General features: G+C 44.7%; 1 protein-coding gene across 1 annotated transcript in view; it reads left to right on the top strand.

The window, feature by feature from the left end:
* Positions 1 to 11,106: 11,106 nt before the first annotated feature.
* XPR1 (xenotropic and polytropic retrovirus receptor 1) overlaps positions 11,107 to 19,127 on the top strand; it is a 165,264-nt gene continuing 157,243 nt past the window's right edge. Inside the window, exon 1 of the mRNA XM_054979432.1 lies at positions 11,107 to 11,403. Within this exon, the coding sequence (XP_054835407.1) occupies positions 11,335 to 11,403 (69 nt within the window). The 5' untranslated portion in view covers positions 11,107 to 11,334. The remainder of the gene's footprint in view (positions 11,404 to 19,127) is intronic.

Raw genomic sequence — 19,127 nt, 5'->3', positions numbered from 1 at the left:
CAATTAGAGTCTTTAAAGGAAATTAGAACAGCACTGATGAAACAGATCAAAGCTGCTTTTAGGCCAGCCTCCAGTTTCCCACTGTGGCGAACTGTTCCCCCAAAGTGCACATTCTTCCTCTTCAACTAGTCAAAAGGCACACTTGGATATTGACTTTGCTGAAGCCCATTGTTCCAAGCATGGAAAGAGTAGAATCGTTTAGTTTTGAGCCTGGCTCTTTGCTCTGTAACTGTGGCCAGAATCTGACCCTGAAGTGGGTTTGACCATAGTCCAGCTTACTCTATATCGTCTCTGTGTGTAGCTCTAGATCGTTCACTTTGACTACAGGTCACATGTCTCGGTTCTTTTCCTGTTTAGATCACTTTGGGTTATTTTCTGCCCAGATGCTTAGACTCTTACCTTCAGAGATGGTACTTTGCTGGACCTGCTTTGATACATGGCTATAGCCAGCTCCGCCTTCTCACTTACTTTATATCTTGGCCTCTGGCATCCCTTCCTGAATGACTGAAAACTTGGATTGTCTGGTTCTTGATGCGGGCTTCTAGAACTGGGTGTTACTACGTGAACACTTTGTAGTATTTTGACCAACCAAGAGGGCCAATTTTCCCGTCCCACTTTTTGCATTCTTCCTCTCAATAAGCTTTATTCCTTTTTTCACTCCCTTTTGATTCTCATTGCTCCGTTCAAATGATTCCACTTTGTCAAAAGAGATCTGGTTGCCACTGGGTGAGTCACTGTCCAGATTGGGGGCATCCCTTTAAGTCGGATGTAGAAACTAGACCAAAAGCTGTCTTAGCAAAGCAGTGGGAAGAGAATTTTCTTCCTCACATTCAGACTATTTGGCACAAATTTGATCTTATATTGCAAATTGGGCTGCATTTACACTGACACATGTCCAGCGAAGACACATCTTTAGTCCTCGTATGATAATACAACCAGATGTCTCTAGGAAACTCACAGATTTCCTAGAGCAAGAATACAATAACTATCCTTTGGTGTTTTCCCTTCATCTGATGGTATTCAGAGTTACACTACCTCTGAACATGAAGACTACATTCAGCCATCATTGCTAATAGGAGTTGATAGATCTGTCTTTCAAATTTGCCTAGCATCATTTTTAAAACTGTGCCCATCACCACATGCCGTGGCCCTGAATTCCCCAAATGCAAAAAAGATCAGGGCCAAGATTGTTTCCTCAGAAACCTAACTTTTTTCATAACTATCTAATATTTATTAAGGTACCATTTTAATTGTATTTTATTTTTATTATTTTTAAAACTGTATTTTATGCTTGTACGATAGATTTCTATTTTACTGTTCTTAACTTTGTATTGTGACGGCCTTCGGCCATATACAATTAAACCTACTGCTACTACTGCTACTACTATGTATTGGTGAAGAATTTTCTTTTCTTTTATCTGACCAGATTCAAATTCCAGTAAATTTCATCGGGTGACCCTAAATTTTATGATGGGAGAGTTGAAAAAGTTATCTTTATCCAATTCCTCTATATTATGCTTGAATTATGTCCCTCCCCCAGACATCTTTCTTTCTTTTTTTAATGAAAAAGCCCTGCATGTACAATGAAGGGATCTCAGTGGATGGTGACCAACAAGGATAGAGGTCATGGGTTCACGGTCCATAGGTCAATGCAAATGTCCACTCAGTGTGTAATGTTGGCCACACAAAAAAAATTCCACATTAGGGATTATTAGGAATCGGACTATACCAGTGTGGTGTTGTGGTGACAGTGTCTGCTCTGCCATGGATGGTTGCAGGGAAACCTTGACCCAATCACAGACTCTCAGCTTAATATACCTTACAGGGTTGTTGTGAGGATAAAATGGAGGAGAGGGCAATGGTGTAAGGCATTGGTTCCTCATTAGGGACAAAGGCAGGGTATCAATGGCATAAATGAATAACTCTCAGTAATATTTATGTGGTGCACCTGCATTTGGAATACTGTGAACAGTTCTTGTCACATTATCTCACAAAGGATGTAAAGTCCTTTCCAAGAGAGTGTGCCTTAATTGTGTAAGCAGTAAATCATCACTGCAATAATAAAACAAATACCACGTGTTTACTGGTAAAACTGGAGAGCCAGCAGTCAGCCAGACATGATTTATAAACAGTCTTCTTTATGGGAAGTCACACTTATTTGCATACAATTCTGCCAGCTTTAAGTTAAAAAAAGTAGGTCAAAAAGAGCCACTTGGCAATCTATCAGAGGATGAGATATGAGCCAGAGAGCACTCTGTTGAAATTTCGTCTCAGTCGTGAACCAAAGGCCTTTGGTTAGTCCCCATCTCTCAGGGCCAAACCAGAGGAATGCTGGGAGTTCTGTGTTCCTAGCCAGCAGCATTTTTTTGGGGAAAGTTAATTCTTAGATGTGTGTGGGCCCAGTTTGGATAAGGACTGCTGGGAGGGGAAATTAAGCCTCTGTCCATGTCATTTGCCATGGGGGAAGGCTAGGGTTGCCAGCTCCAAGTTGGGAGATTCCTGGAGATCTTGGGGATGAAACCTGGAGAAACCTGGAGAAAGTGGTGTTTGGGGAAGGAAAGGACCTTGGCATGGCATAATTCCATAGAGTCCACCCCCCAAAGTAGCCATTTTCTCCAGGTGAACTGATCTCTGTGGCTTGGAGACCAGTTGTAATTCCTGGAGATCTCCAGCCACTACCTGGAGGCTGGCAACCCTAGGGAAGGTTTAAACCCACCTCCCCATGATCACAATCCAAATTGGCTCCTGCATACCTGAAAACTGATTTTTTAAATAAATGTCCGGGAGCTCCAGTCCTAACATATAACTTTCAGCATATATCTGGTATGGCTCTGAGCCTAGCACTCATATACAATGTGGGAATCAGTATTGGTCTACTTCACAGGGCTTTTACAAGGATTCTTGAGATAGTGTTTGTGAAGTGCTTTGGATACTCAAAACACAGTATATAAATGCTAAGTATTATTACTGTTAGGCTTTCCAGGTGCCCACAGGTGGTGGGCAAACTCCTGGTGATTTGCCTCTTCTCCGGAAACTGCTGGCAATCAGCGGGAGGAGGCAAGCCAGCAGGCGATCACCCGCCACCCAAACAAACCGGTGGTGCACACACTCCTAGCCAAGTGTGATGTCACTTCCGGAAGTGACATCATTCGGCTGTCCGTGGAAGTGCTTTGTCCCATGCTTTGTGCAGGGCCAATGTTGGCCCGTGGCCAGTGCGATGATGTCATTTCCTGAACTGATGTCATTGTGCCTGGCTGAGACTACATGTGTGCATCTCCCCACCCTCCCATCCATTGCCAAGAAGACCCTGTAACCCTAATATTGTGGAAGAACTAAATGAGATGCTTTGGAGAGCATGGGTGATGGCATCGAATAGCAGTCTTTTACCAGCTTGTCAGTGTAATGTTTTGCCATATAAATAGTTTGTGTTCTATTTCTGCTGGTTAATGTTTTTTTAAAAAAATATTTGTTACTGTGGTTAAAAATGCAGGCCTCTAAACTGAGAAGGAAGGGAGCTGAACTGATGAATGGACCTGTAATTGGATGGTAGCTGAATCCAACAGGGCAGAGTGAACTGTAGTTTTAGTCAGAGTGCTGAGGGAAAGTAGTCTGTCAGGTTCAGTCAGTTTTTGTGGAAGTCTTCATCTATGTGGATGAGGGGTGAGAATTATTCTGTGAGTGAAGTGCTGAGAGAAGCCTGTGTATTTTTACCTGGTGAAGGAAATCAGCCTGTGTGTCAAATGAACTCAGAGTATTCCACGTTCTTCTCTTCTGGGGATATTTCTAGCCTAAATGGCAACTGTGTGGAATATTAGTCTTTGTGACTGGGTCTGTGAACAAACATTTAAGGATCTATATCTCTTTTTAAACCACCAAGCTTATGAACCTGTTCCGAAACTTAAACTACTCTGCTACCATTATGCATATGTACTTATAAATTCTATTTCTAGTTATACAAAACACCTGTTTTGCATAAAAGAGTTCCTTTTTTGGAACTTGGGCTAGTCACGGGCTCTCTGGAGCTCTCTCAGCCCCACCCACCTCACAGGGTGATTATTGTTGTAGGGATAATAATAATATACTTTGTAATCCGCTCAGAGTGGGCATTAAATTGTCCTGAAGGGCAGTATATAAATTGAATGTGTACAGTTCATATTTTGTTGGTGTTTGTATGGCTTATGGCTTCGGCCGGAAAAGCAATAAACATATTATTATTATTATTAAATTGAATGTTGTTGCTGTTGTTGTTGTTTTGCCCCAGAGCCACCCTCTTATGCTGACCATTCTGTCATACAACTATCTATAGCTAGGAAATTCTATACAGTAAGTCAAACTGAGAGAAAACTAAGGTGATATCCTTTAGTGGCAGTGGAAATCTACGGGAAAACTAAGGAAATCAGGGAGGCAGCAATATATAGGTAACATAAAGAGGTCAAAATGCCACAGTCAGCTTTAGGAAATTATGTTCTTAAGTGTACCAAATCTTCTACTCATCCCCAACACAGAAATCGGAGCAGGATTTTAGAGTTGGCTTAACCATCACATGTTCCATGTTCTTCCTCAACCACCTGGCATCTAAAGAGCTCCTATCTCCATGCCACTACAAAATTGGCCAGAGACGTATTTTTCTTTTTTTGGATATTTGTAACCTGCTTTTCTCTCCAATGGGGACCTCAAAGCAGTCAACAATCTTGCTCTCCCTCCTCCATTTTATCCCCACAACAACAACCCTGTGAGGAAGGTTAGGCTGAGAGAGAGACTGGCCTAAGCTCATCTAGCAAACTTCTATGGCAGGTTGGGGATTCAAACCTGGATCTTCTGGATCCTAGTCAGAGCCTTTAGCCACTATGCCACACTAGCTGTCGATAAACCACTAGCCCCCCCTTGCATGCCCGTGCTTAAGCAGAAGCCACTGGAAATGTTGTATGTGTTGAAAAAATATTTATATTTTTATTTAAACATTTATGTGCTGCCTTTCTACGCAATTAGGAACTCCAAGGTGGCAAATGACAGATATTAAAATATATGAAATATTAAAATGACATTTAAAACATAGAGAAATATAAACAAATGCACACAACCAGGAAGCAGGCCCAGTAAGAGTTTACTGGGGGTTCACTGAAAGTCTTCACCAGCTGGCAGAAGGCAATGACATAGGGAGTTCCAAAGTTTGGGTGCCACATCCAAGAAGGCCCTTTCCTGGGCTGCCACCTGTATAGCCTTAGATTGCAAGGACACCCAGAGCAAGGCCTCCAAAAGATGATGGGTAGATTCATAGAAGAGAAGGTAATCCTTAAGGAATGCTAGTCCCAAGCCTTATAGGGCTTTAAAGCCGCTTGAATTGGGCCCAGAAGTGAAGTGGGAGCCAGGGTAGATAGAACAAGACTGGAGATAGGGTCCCTACAACCCACTCCAGTCAAAACTCTGGCTGCAGCATTCTGAACCAATTGCAGCTTCTGGACAATCTTCAAGGGCAGCCCCACATAGAGCGCATTGTAGTAATCTAATCCAGAAGTTACTAGGGCATGCACCACAGTGGTAAAATCTTTCCTGCCCAGCTGGAGCTATCATCTATTTATCCAACAGGAAGCCTGGGTCCATCAGCACTCCTAAGCTGTGAACTAGCTCCTTTAGAGGGAGTACAAACCCAACCAGATTGGGGTTCCAGGTACCTGTTCATCATTTCCATGGCCTCCCTGGGACCTGCTGGAAGTGGGAGATAGAGATAACTGTCATTTGCATATTGGTGCCAACGCAGAGTCTGAATCTCTGGATGACTGGTCCCAATGGCTTCACATACGCATTAAAAAGCATGGTGGGCAAGACAGAACTTTGTGGAACCCCACAGGCAAGAGACCAAGGGGTGGAGGAACAACCCCCCAGCACCATACTCTGAAACCACTGCAGAACAATGCCTCTCAGTCCCAACCCTGAAAGGTAGTCAAAAGGATATCATGGTTGATAGTATCAAAAGCCATCAAGAGGTCCAGTGGCTTCCCTGCAGCTACCCAATCCCTTCTTTGTATAGCAAATTCAACAGAATTGTGACTGTAAAGGCAACTAATAAGCACACCAGATGTGCTTATTAGTAAGTGCCATTGTCCAGTTCTGAAGCAACTCTGATGCAGAACTGAACTTACTGGTATTGAGATATCCACTGTCATGGTTTAAAGTGGGCATAGTCCCATGCACCAGGCCCTGGGAAAACAGGATCCAAATTTATAAACTAGATAGTGTTGTGGAGCGACTGGGTAGCCTGCCTGATTGCTGAACTGAGCTTCCTTGCATTGTAGCCGCTACACATCACTGTTACAAAGGATTTGTTATGTAATCGAAGTTAAGGATGGGAAAGAAGAAAGCCCATCTGTTCTGCCCTTTTGAAAGGGGAGGGGGCTTGACAGAGGAGGGAGGATTGGTCTTGATCTGTTTGAGAGAATACATTGACTCCCTTTGTGTCTGTCCCTCTAAAACAGACTTACATCTGGCATTCCCAGGCATCCTGATGGGGCAATTTCCAACCCCGTCATCTGTCTCGATGGTGGCATCTTTGCCACCTCCCTAGTAGTCCTTCAGCTCTCTGAAGCAGGGCTCCCTGCCCCTGGCCATCTGAGAGCGGGACCACAAGTGACACCTGACACAGGTTGGACACTAGTCAGCTTCCCTCAAGTTTTGATGGGAAATGTAGGCATCCTGGTCTTGCAGCTTGACTCTCTGACTGCTGTCCAATGGACTTTTCAACTGTCACTTGTCCAACATTCCGCCAAGCTGCCTACATTTCCCATCAAAACTTGAGGGAAGCTGGCAAGTGTCCAACCTGTGTCAGGAGTCACTTGTGGTCCCGCTCTGAGACAAGACGATGATGCCTCCATAGCCAGCTGTAGGAGCACGCATGGATAGAGGAGTCAAAGCATTGACCCAAGGTCACTGTTGTCCATTTTGACTGGTGGGAGCTCTCCAAGGTCCCAAATAGCTGTTTTTCTCATCACCTACTACCTGATCCTTTTAACTGGAGATATGAGGAATTGAACCTGAGACCTTTTACATGTTGAGCAAATGTTCTACCACTACACCATGGCCCTTCCCCATACCTCAGGATGATTTCCCAGCTTCTCATCCCTGCAGCAAGCAGACAGCTGCAGAGCAGCCAAGAAGACAACTGATGAGGTGGGTATGGGCATATGTGTACATCTTTTCCCAAATGGCCCAAGAAATGGGCATATTTGGCCTCTTCAAATGCATTGTTAACAGCAAGATAATTGCTCGATATGTCCCAAGCCTCAAGTCTTACGAAGGTGCCACCCTTTAAATAGATAAATTTGTCAACTGCACATTCACACATATCCTCTGCAGTGGCTCCCACATTATAAAATGGCCTGCCTAAGGCTATTAGGAAGGCTGTACCATGCTTCTACCATTTTGCAAAATGTGCAGTACAGAATTGTGCAGGAGGGCATTCTTGCAGAGGGGTAGAGCGGAGATATAATGGATCATCTTGGGAGGTAAACTCAGTTAGAGATAATGTTTTTTTTTCTTCCAGTTCTTCAATCCCAGCCCCACGCTGCATTATGTTGTTTTACTAGGAATCTGTGATATCAGATTCAAATATTGCTACCATTCAAGTGTTACCATATTTCATAATCAGTTTACTAATTGCCTGAATAGTTCTATTGTGCTTTTCATCTGCCTTGAGCCCCCGTGAGAAAGGCGGACTATAAATGAAAATAAATACATAAAAATGCTTATCTAAACCTCTATGTCTGTTAAAATATGCACTCTGTGTATACAAGGACTATCACATTCTGCCTCTACACTCAGCCTTCTAAGGGGTCTGTGAATGTTTTCTAGTGTTAGAGAAACATTTCATCAAATGCTCTTTTTAAAAAAATGTGGATGGTATGCTTCCATCTTTTTCTGTTTCTTCTTCCCAGAAGGCTAAAAGGTGCAACTTGACACCAGCGTCATTTCAAATCTGCACACCTGCTCAGCATCTCTACCTGGACACTGATATGATTAGGGCTTGAGATCAAGACCTCCCTCCCCCCACTTAAAAAAAAATCCAACTTGATGAAGAGTTCTGAAGATTTCAAAAGCTTGCAGTATTTTGTTTAATCTTAGTTGGCCCTACTAAAAGGGATGGTGCTTGTTTCTGGATTTTTGCTTTGGACCAATGTGACTATTCACTGCTGCCAGGGGCCCCAGGAGTGCCATGGTGTCCACCGACACCTTTCTTGGTGTCCACCGTGGTTTTAGAAAGTGGGTGGGGCCAAGTGGGTCTCTTTCCTGCTTGTAACTGAAGACAGAACTTTGACTCTGGAAAGCTTACACCCTAAAACCTTGTTGGTCTCTAAGGTGCCACTGGACTCAAATCCTGCTGTTCTACTGCAGATCAACATAGCTACTCACTTAAAACTTTCCCAGCAGGGTTTCTGATTGGCCAGTGAAGAAACCAAGTTTCAGTGGCAGCTGCCACCACAGTTTTTGTTTCAGTACCTCTAACCCCTCTTTTCCAGTGTGTTTTTCAGTTATGCATCTTTTCCTCTGCATTTGGGCAGGCTTCCGCTGTGCATACGGCTCTACCTCCTGCAGCAGCCATTTGGTGCATATGGCTCTGCCTCCTGTGGTGGCCTTTTCATGATTGCCCCACCACCCAGTGTCAGTTGCCCACAAGCTCAAAAAGCTTAGGGATCCCTCTGCTGGTGTGAGAAAAATGGGTCGAATAAAATCAGGAACAGGAGGGAATCCTTTCAGTTTCCTAGTCCAGGATGTGTGTGTGGATACGGAGAGAGAGAGCGCACACATGCATGTGGAGCATTTAAGTCCAGTGGCACTGTACAGACCAATAAGGTTTTCAGGATGTAAGCTTTCAAGAGTCAGAGATTACACCCTGAAAATCTTGGTGGTCTCTATGGTACCACTGGACTCAAATCCAGCTGTCTACTGCAGAAGAACACAGCTTCCAACCTAAAACTATACACACACACAAACCGACCTATATGTGTATGTATATACACATGCACACATACATGGGTGTGTGTTATGTGCTGTCAAGTTGCCTCCAACCTATGGCGACCCTATGAATGAAAGACTTCCAAAACATCCTATCATTAACAGACTTGCTCAGATCTTGCAAACTGGAGGACGTAGCTTCTTTTATTGAGTTCAGCCATCTCATTTTAGGTCTTCCTCTTTTCCTGCTGCCTTCTACTTTTCCTAGCATTATTGAGTTTTCCAGAGAATCTTGTCTTCTCACAATGTGACCAAAGTACAGTAGCTTCAGTTTTGTCATTTTGGTGTAGTGGTTAAGAGCATGAGACTCTAATCTGGAGAATCGGGTTTGATTCCACACTCCTTCACTTGATGCCAGTTGGGTGACCTTGGGTCAGTCACAGCTTCTAGGAGCTCTCAGCCCCACCCACCTCACAGGGTGTTTGTTGTTGTGGGGATAATAATAATGACATACTTTGTAAACCTCTCTGAGTGGGTGTTAAATCATTCTGAAGTGTGGTATATAAATCGAATGTTATTATTATAATATTATTATTTAGCTTCTAGGGAGAATTCAGGCTTTATTTGGTCTAGTACCCACTTATTTGTCTTTTTGGCTGTTCATGGTATCCGCAAAACTCCAGCACCACATTTTAAATGACTCAATTTTCTTCCTATCAGCTTTCTTCACTGTCCAATTTTCACATCTATACATTGTAATGGGGAATACCATTGTTTGGATTATCTTGATCTTGTTCCCCAGAGAGACATCTTTATCTTTAAGGATCTTATCTAGCTCCCTCACAGCTGCTCTTCCAAATCTCAATCTCCTTCCGATTTCCTCGGTGCAGTCTCCCTGTTGGTTGATGATTAAGACAAGGAATAGAAAATCTTGGACAAATTCAATTTCCTCATTGTCATCTTCAAAATTGTGTAACACCGCAGTAGTCATTACTTTTGTCTTCTTGATGTTCAGATGTAATCTTGCTTTGGTGCTTTCTCCTTTAACTTTCATCAGTAGTTGTTTCAAGTCTTCACTATTTTCTGCCAGTAACTTGGTGTCATCTGCATATCTCAAATTGTCAATGTTCCTTCCACCAATTTTTACTCCAACTTCTTCTATATCTAATCAGCTTTCCTTATGATATGCTCTGCATAGAGATTGAAGAGGTAGGGAGATAATATCCATCCTTGTCTGACACCCTTGCCAATTGTAAACCATTCTGTTTCCCCATATTCTGTCCTAACAGTAGCCTCTTGTCCAGAGTACAAATCGCGCATCAAAACAATCAGAGGTTGTAACACTATCCATAGCTTTTCATGAACCACACAATCAAAGCTTTGCTGTAATCAATAAACCATATGCTGATTTTCTTCTGAAATTCCCTAGTGCATTCCATTGGCCATGGTAAATTTGCAATGTGATCTCTAGTGCAGCTTCCTTTCCTGAATCCATCTTGAACACATACATATGTGTAAGTATATATATATAAATATATAAATATATATACATACACACTCGCGAGCGTGCACACACTGTACCTATATTTTTGTGTATGCACATATACACACATATTCCTTTTCTGTGTATGAATTGCCGCTTTTTAATTCATTTCTAAAAATGAGGAACTAAAGGCAGAGCTTCAGCCTTTGCCCAGGACGACGCATAGCGCTTTCCACAGCACCCTCAGCCCTCTACCGCAGAGCTCAAGTAAGGGCGGGGGGTGTTGTCCTTTAAGATTCCTTTGAAGAACAGAGTCGGTGGGGGTGTGTCGTGGGCGTGGCTTTGGGCGACTGTTGGCCCCGCCCCCTCCGAACCCCGCTCTCCTTGAATCCAACCGGAGAGAAGGCGGGGCGTGAAAGGATGGGCGTGGTTAACCGCGACGTTCTTTTGCTCTCTCCCCCCGTCCCCCCCTCCTTTCTTTTCTGTACGTTTCCTTCTGGAGGGAGGCGGTTACCATGGCGATGACGTCAAGCTCGGCTGGTATGGGAGCGGGGGGGGGAAAGGAGGCGGAGGGGTGGGCCTGAGCGAGGAGAGGAAAAAATGGCGGCGGGCGCTGCCGCTGCTGCAGGAGCGCCGGAGGAAGCGGCGGGGCCGCAGTGGGCGGCAGCGCTGAGGCGACCCTGAGCCGGGGCGGAGGGGAGCGCGAGGGGCCGGGGACGCGCGGCAGGAGGGAGCCCATGTGCGGTGGGGGCGGCACCACCCCTGGCCGGTCTCCGCCCGCAGAAGCGCCGCCAGGAGGCACCTCAGTCGGGTCCCGCCTCCGCCGAGCCGGCTCCGGGGCCGCCGAGTGAAGGTGAAGGGAGAAGAGGAGGCCGGCGAGGGCTGGCCGGCGAGGCGGAGGCAGCATGAAGTTCGCCGAGCACCTCTCCGCGCACATCACCCCGGAGTGGCGGAAGCAGTACATCCAGTATGAGGTGAGGCAGGAGGGGCAGGAGTGGGGGGCGCGTGGGGGCCGGGGTGAGGGGCGCGGGGCGGTGGCTGTTGGGGGGATGCTCCGATGCGGGGGGCCTGGAAGGAATGGGGCGGCTGACGTGGGAAGAGAGGCAACCATGGGAACCCCCCCTCCCCAAATCTCCCTCTTTCTGGGCTTGGGGGCAGAGGGACATCGCGGACCCTTCCTCTACCGGCTCCGCTCCCTCTGGCGCCGCATTCCCTTGTCATCCGGCTGGGATCCGCTCGGGTCCCTCCCATCTCTGGTGCCTGTTGTTGTTCTTCTGGTCCCCTCTGCCTGCATTCGTCCAAGTTTGCAGTGCTAAAGGGGAGCCATGCAGCAGTGGTGTTTAATCACAACAGCAGCAATAACAACTATGCTTATAAACCGCTCTTCTAAACAGATTCGTGCCCCAACTGGAAACATATCCCCATTTTTAAAAAAAGCTGTCTCTTCCACCAGGTTTCCTAAAAGCACGCTCTCCCACCCCCACACATCTTGGCACTCTGGTTTGGGGAAAATGTGGTCTGGGGTGCAGTGGGTGTGTGACCAGAAGCCCCTGCCCTTCCCCTAGCCAAGCCTCTCCTGCTCCTTTGTTGTAGGCTCAAGACAAGTCTTTTTCTACTGGATGTGTTTTTAATGGATTCAAGGTCCTTTGATTGGAATACCATTGTTACCAACCGGCTCAGAAACAAACACAACCTTGAAGATTATCTGTCGGGCACAGGGGAAGGAAGCTAGGTGGCATACCGTCCCTGGATTACTCATGCACTCCTGTTCTGGTGTTTGAATTTTCTGGATTAATTGTTCATTGCGGTCCCCGTTCTTAATCAGGTTGTCTGGTTTCTGTGTTCTGATATTCTGTTGCCTTTTCTGAAGGCAGGGCTGCTTGAGAATCACAGTGGATCCCAAGACAAAGAATCCCTAACTACCACCCCCTCACACCATCTAGATCAATCCCAGACATCATAGGAAAACAAGTAAAGTGTGTTTCCTGTCTCTGTGGTCCCTTAGAATTTTGTTCTCCCCCCCCTCCACCCATGCACCCACTTCTCAGTCACTCTGCTTAAAGGATTTTGAAATGATATGTCCTTATAGGTATGGGGATTTTTTTCTATGGTTTGAGTACCCACAGTTTTCCCCTGGCTCTTTCTCTGGGGTTGATGATTTTTTAATTTAATTTGTTGTGCTTGCATTAATAGTTTAATCTTCCTTCTATCCACACTTTCTGTTGCAGTCTTGATTTTTTGCTTTGCTGTATCCCTTTGAGGCTTCCACGGTTCCATTTTTCATGAAATACTGTGACAAGCCCCCCTCGCTCCAGTTCTTAGCTTATGTTCATGTCCTGGAAATTCCCAATATCCTCTGTTCTTATGAATCACAACAACTGTTATTTGGTCCTATGATTTGGGAGTCATCCTGAGTTGCTTTTTAGCTGCAGTATTTTAAAATCAATTTAGACACTTTCTATGATCACAAAAATAGTTTCCAAGGGGAGTGATTTTTGAGAATGTGTGCATTTGGAATTTTTTTTTATGTTAAGAGATAATAGAAACTATTTAACTGGATGCCAATTTTATCATTGCCAGATATTTTAAAAACCATATATAAAATTAAAATTGTTGTTTGTGGTTTTTTAAAGTCAGGTGATCTGGCTTACTCCAAATCTGCAGACCAGCACTGCTACCTGCCTGAAACTTACTCCAAATCTTTTCATGTATATTAAGGGTCACATCTCACTATTCAGTGATGTGTCCCCCCCGCCCCCCAGCTTTGTGGTATATTTCCTTAGGACAAAAGAGAACTGTACAAAACAACAGATGCACTTTAAAGGAAACAGAGTTAACAAGAGTTTGCTGTGCAAAGACGTGATTTTTAGTGAGAGATCAGGTGTTTGGTTTGTCACAATAATATTTAGTGTTCCAGGAATTTTCATTTCATTTTTCTCAAGAGGGGCACTGTGGTCAAATAGATGTCTAGTCTAAGCAGCGGTCTGAGAATGTGGGAAACTGGAATGCTGTAAACGCTGCCTTTTATTAAGGAATAGTAATGATCTTTGATGTCAACAACATATTTGTAGCAAATGAGGTAGATACTTATGGAAGCAAGTGGTAAATTTTACAAATTGTAATTAATTATCCTTAGGCAGCTGCATGGTTTGTGTTTGTAGTTTATGGCACGCATAGGTAAAAATGTTTCAAGGGCTGTAAGAAGGGTGGGTTTTGCTGTTTTTAAGATGATCTTTTAGTCCGCCTAAAGCCCCTGTTGCAGTTTGCTTAACATGGCAGCAGTTTTCAGCACCACTGTCAGTTCTCTCCATGCAGTAGCCTGGAATCTTTTTTTTTTCCAAGTTGAGTGAGTTGTCTCTATACTTTTGGCATAACTTCCTCCAGGAAAGAAGTTATTAGAAATCTGAATGAGGAATAGAATTCAGAACTGAAAATACTTACCATATTCATAGTAACGCTGCTGTCAAAAGTAAAGCTACATGTAGTAGGTTGTTAATGAGGATTCATTCTTCTAGTGCGCTAGTATTCCTGAAGGGAAAGAGGTACAAAGATGATGGGTTAGTGTTTCAATTATTGCTGCAAAGTTCTTTTCATGTCTCAAGGCTGCCAGTTTTGGGAGGAGGCTTGGCCCAGTAGTTGCCAGTTGCTGATTGCTGTTTTAGAAATAACTGTGTATAATGGTTTGGTTCTTAGAATCACTTGATTTTTTAAGGAAGTTTAATATAAACTCTGCATTTATTTGTGAACTTCGCAAAAGTTTACTTGTCAGCAGAACTCTGCTATCCCTCTCTTCTGTTTTTCATCAGTTGTTGTAGCAAATTACCTTCTCTGTTTTCTTTTGGGGTGGTGTGTTAATGAATAATTACAGTGGATTATAATAAAGCACATTATAGGAGATCCCAGTTTTTGGCCTGCCTATCCAAAATCAGAAACTGATTTTATACCAAAAGGCCTTTGGAAAGAAAAGAACTTAACGTAAGTATTTGGTATGTCTCTTAAAGTGCCTCCTTAACAAAAAAATGGTTTAAAGGCCTGTTAATTATTTTCCTTTTCATAGTACTTAGATTGCTATGTTCGTGGAAAACTGATTTCTGCTTAATTTATACAATTCCTGTCTTGCTTATTTCTGTTGTCATGGGAAGGAGTATCTAGTCCCAGGGCTGGATCGAGGCAGGTCAGGGGGGGTAGTCTGCCCCCAGCGCCACCAAAGGGGGGCCGCTGGGTGCAGCTGTCAGGAGAGTGCCAGCGGCAGCGCAGGTGGCTGAGTGGCCACCCGCACCATTCGCCTGCCCAGCAGGACAGGGAGCACGCAGCAAGCTGGCCGCCCCCTCAGCCGGGCAGGTGAATGGCACGGAGAGGTGGGAGGCTGCCCGTGCCATTCGCCTGCCCCGCAGGACAGGGAGCGTGCGGCAAGCTGGCTGCCGCCTCAGCTGGGCAGGCGAGTGGCGCGGGTGGCCTCCCAGCCGCCGGCGCTGCTGCCGCTCTGCTGGCAGCACGCCCGCCCTGCGTGATGATGTCACGAAGTGATGTCATCATGCAGCGCCGGGAGCTTGCATGCACACAGGGCGCTCACACACACAGTGCGCGCACGAGGGTGGTCGGACTTGGGTTGTCCCAGGCGCCGGGAACCCTAGATCCAGCCCTGTCTAGTCCAGCATTCTATTTCACATAGTGGCCATTTAGATGCCCCCAGAAGTCCTACAAGTGGGCATGGAGTCCAGTGCTTCCACTAGTTGTCTCCATCCACCCTCATGCTGTATCCAGAGGGTCATTGCTTCTGAATGTGATGGTTCCATTTAGTCATCAGGGCTAATAGCCACTGATGGGCTTATCCTTCATGAATTTGTCTAATTCTTCTTTCAAGCCAACTAAACCAGTAGGCATAACTAGTCTTTGAGTGAAGAACTACTTCCTTTTATCTATCCTGCTTCCTTTTTTCTATCCTCCAATCAGCTTCACTGGGCTTCTGTGAGCTCTAGTATTATGACAGAAGAAGTTCTTTCTATCCATTTTCCTCATTGTATGCATAATTTTATGAACTTCTGCAGATGATCCATCCCCTAGATGGATCATGCACTAATTCAAACCACTTGTCAGCCCTCAACCTGTGATCACCTTGTGTGAGAGAGAGAATGTTGACAGGGTTTGGAAGTAAGACAGTGCCTGATGTATCATATTCAGAGGCAGTACACCTCTGAAACCAAGTGCTAGGAGTTAACATTGTGGGAAGGCCTTGGCTTCTATGCCCTGTTTCTTGGCCCTCCAGGGCAACTGGTTGGCTATATTAGGGGTGTTCGATTTGGGTTTCCGATTTGGGATAAGTACTCAAATTGGACCTGATTTGTAAAGATTTGGGTTTTCCAAATGCTGACCTTGATTGGGAAATGCTGAATCAAAGCTTCCCGAAGTGATTCGGGTTGCTTTAGGGCTTTCAAACCCCAGCTGATCTGTGGAGGAGGATCCAGCTAGCCAGCTGGAGTTTAAAAGGGAAGAGCCCTTTCGGCTCCTCAGGTGGCCCATGGGGGGGGGCTTCCCTCCGTGAGCCAGCTGGCACTTAAGCCTAGTCCTGCTGCTTCCCTTCTGCAGTGGGCAAATGGAGTGCCCGGTGGTGGGGCTCCAGGCTTAAGCCTAGCCCCGCCGTTTCCCTTCACCCACTGCGGAAGGGACCAGGGGATTCCCTGGCCCCTTCTACAGCAGGCAAACGGAGTGCTTGGCGATGGGGCTGCAGGCTTAAGCCTCGCCTCACCGCTTCCCTTTGCCCACTGTGGAGGAGCCAGGGGATTCCTTGGCCCCTCCTGCAGCGGGCCAAGTGTGGGGGGGTAGGTTTAAGCCTACACTTTTCTAGCTGCTTGCAAGCAGCTAGAAAAGTGTAGGTTTAAACCCTGCCCTGCTGCTTATTTGATCCGATGGGATGGGGAGGAGGGAATCCCCTCCTCAGCAGATGGGAGGGGAAGAAGGGGACCCCCTCCTCCCCTTCCCATTGGGTCAAATACACGGTGGGGATGGAAGTTTAAATGCTTTTTCGTTATGCTCTGAATTTTAATGGAGCATACTGAAGCCGATTAATAACCAATTTCTGAAGCAGTTTGGTGCTTAGAAAATTGCTTATTTCTGACTCTCCCCCCCCCCCCATTTTGGAAATTCTGAAGTGGGAAAACCAAATATTTTTTCTTGCACAGTCCTTGGCTATATCCAAAAAGATGCTAGACTAATCTGATCCAACATCCAGCTTGCATTCTTATGCTGACAAAGGGGAGTGAGTTCTTGCTGATAATGTTGATTCTACCTGTTTGTCTACTATTCCTAGTTTGGGGTATCATTGAATGGAGTCTATGTGTTTAAATTAACGCCCCCTCCGCATCATCCAGCTAAGTTTTCATGGAACAAGTCAGTGACCTGCTTTAGAATTAAATAATAGATGTTTTAATTGTCCCTAATCTGCTTGGCCATCTCTGGTTTTAGGATTGGCGCCCTTTTTCAAGCCTATGGCTTAACCTTAGAATGTATAAAGTAGAAATAGATAAAAGCACCCTTGAACAGGATTAGAATGCATTTCTTTTGCCACTGAGTAACTACAGATCCCCATGTTTGAGAGTTTAAGGGAAAGGTCTTCTAGATAAGAGGGCATTTTAAGACAGACTTAGCCCCCCAGCAGATTAAGCCCTATCCCATATCTATTGACCAACTATATTTTATTATAGTTAGGATGGTGTAGCCTATGACATTTGACTTTCAGAGCAGGTGTGGTGGCAGGGAACTAAACAAGCTGATGCCCTCCCTTGTAACACCCCACCCACCTTTGCCTGGGTTATAAAGGCTGAAGAAGGGAGTTCTGACTCTTGAAATCTTATACCCTGAAAATCTTGTTGGTCTCTAAGGTGCCACTGGACTCAAATCCTGCTGTTCTACTGCAGACCAACACAGCTACCCAACAACCTGCAGTCAGTCTTTGCGAGGAAAGCAAAAAATGTAAATTTGACTATGATTAAAACCTTTCACAGAGCTAGATGGTTGATGGAAAGATATACCGCACTATAGGAATATGAAAAAACAGAGAGAATAGGGACCTTTACTTTTAGGGATATGAAAAAACAGAGAGAATAGGGATGCTGAAGAAAGGGTGTGGAGTAGGCAGTCAATGAAGAAAGGAACCCGATGGAAGGAAGGGTGGAGAATGAAAGGAGGAAACAGGCTGAGTATATAGGGAATAATGACATATGAGAGTTTGCTGTGCCTCCCCCCTTGTCGGGGGGGGGCAATGAGGAAGTAGTGAGCAGTGTTTTCTTTGATTTTCTGAATCTGTTGCCCATCAACTGGTGAACCTGTCCACTTTCTCCACCCCATGCATAATTTTATGAATCCCCCCCCTCATCTTTCCAGACTGAAGAGTCCCAGATTCTCCAGCCTTCCCTTATAGGAAAGGTGTTCCAGCCATCTTAGTTCCTCTCCTTTCTACATTTTCCACCACTTCAATATCCTTTTTGAGATATAGGGACCAGAATCGCACATAGAATTTCACATGAGGCCACACTGTAGATCTTTACAAGGATGTAGATCAAGATGGGTAGCCATGTTAATCTGACTATAGCAGTAGAAAAGGGCAAGAGTCCAGTAGCACCTGTAACACTAACAAAATTTGTGGTAGGGTATGAGCTTTACTTCTCGTATCTGAAGAAGTCAGGTGTGGCTAATGAAAGCTCATACCCTACCACAAATTTTGTTAGTCTTATAGGTGCTCCTGGACTCTTGCTGTTTTCTACTCTTTACAAGGATATTACAATACTAGCCATTATATTTTTAATCCCTTTCTAATGGTTCCTATTAGCACAGAGTCCGCCTTTTTCACTGCTGCTACACACTGGGTTGATATTTTCATTGAATCCCAATATCTCTTTCAGTATCAGCCAGTTCAGACCTCATCAGCATCTGTTTAGAATGAGGATATTTTGTTCCAGTGTGCATCACCTTACCACTTACCCACACTGAAATTCATTTGCCACGTTGTTACCCGCTCGTGCAATTTCGTGAGATCCTCCTGTAGTTCTTCACAATCTGTCTTGGTTTAACCAACCTAAATAATTTAGTATCATCTGCAAACTTGGCCACTGCACTGCTCACCCCCAATTCTAAATCATTTATGAACAAATTAAATAGCATCAGTCCCAATACTGATGCTTGAAGGATTCCACTGCTCAGTTCTCTCCTTTGCGAGAAATGCCCATTTTTACCCAGCTTGGGTATGTGCCCCACATTTCCACAGTGACAACAGATGCAAAAAAGTTCATTCAGTTTCTCTGCCATCTCCTCATCTTTCTTAAGCAATCCTTTTATTCCTTTGTCACATATTTTAAGAAATGCTTATTGTTTAACTTTCCTCTTCTTAAATCTTTTTGCTAATGTTACTCTTTGTTTTCCCAGAACCTGCTCTTCTTTTTGTTCACTTTAATGGATGAAACTTTCCACTTTTAAAAAGAGGCCTTTATAGCTTCCTTGATTTGTTAACCATGCAGACATCCTTTTAGACTTGGTAGTAACATTCCTGTTTTAAGGTATGTGTTCTATCTGGGCTACAGTTTTACAGTTTTCAATAATTTCCAAGCATGCTGGAGGGATTTAACTCCATTCTCCCTTTTAACTTTGTTCTGATTCGTCCCCTCATTTAAGCTCAGTTCTTTTTTTTAAAATCAAAAGTGATTGT

The sequence above is a fragment of the Eublepharis macularius genome, chromosome 5, assembly GCF_028583425.1.
Source record: "Eublepharis macularius isolate TG4126 chromosome 5, MPM_Emac_v1.0, whole genome shotgun sequence".
In the NCBI taxonomy this organism is placed as follows: Eukaryota; Metazoa; Chordata; class Lepidosauria; order Squamata; family Eublepharidae; genus Eublepharis; species Eublepharis macularius.
The sequence above is the reverse complement of the archived record's forward strand: the minus strand, read 5'-3'. Positions and strand labels throughout refer to the sequence as shown.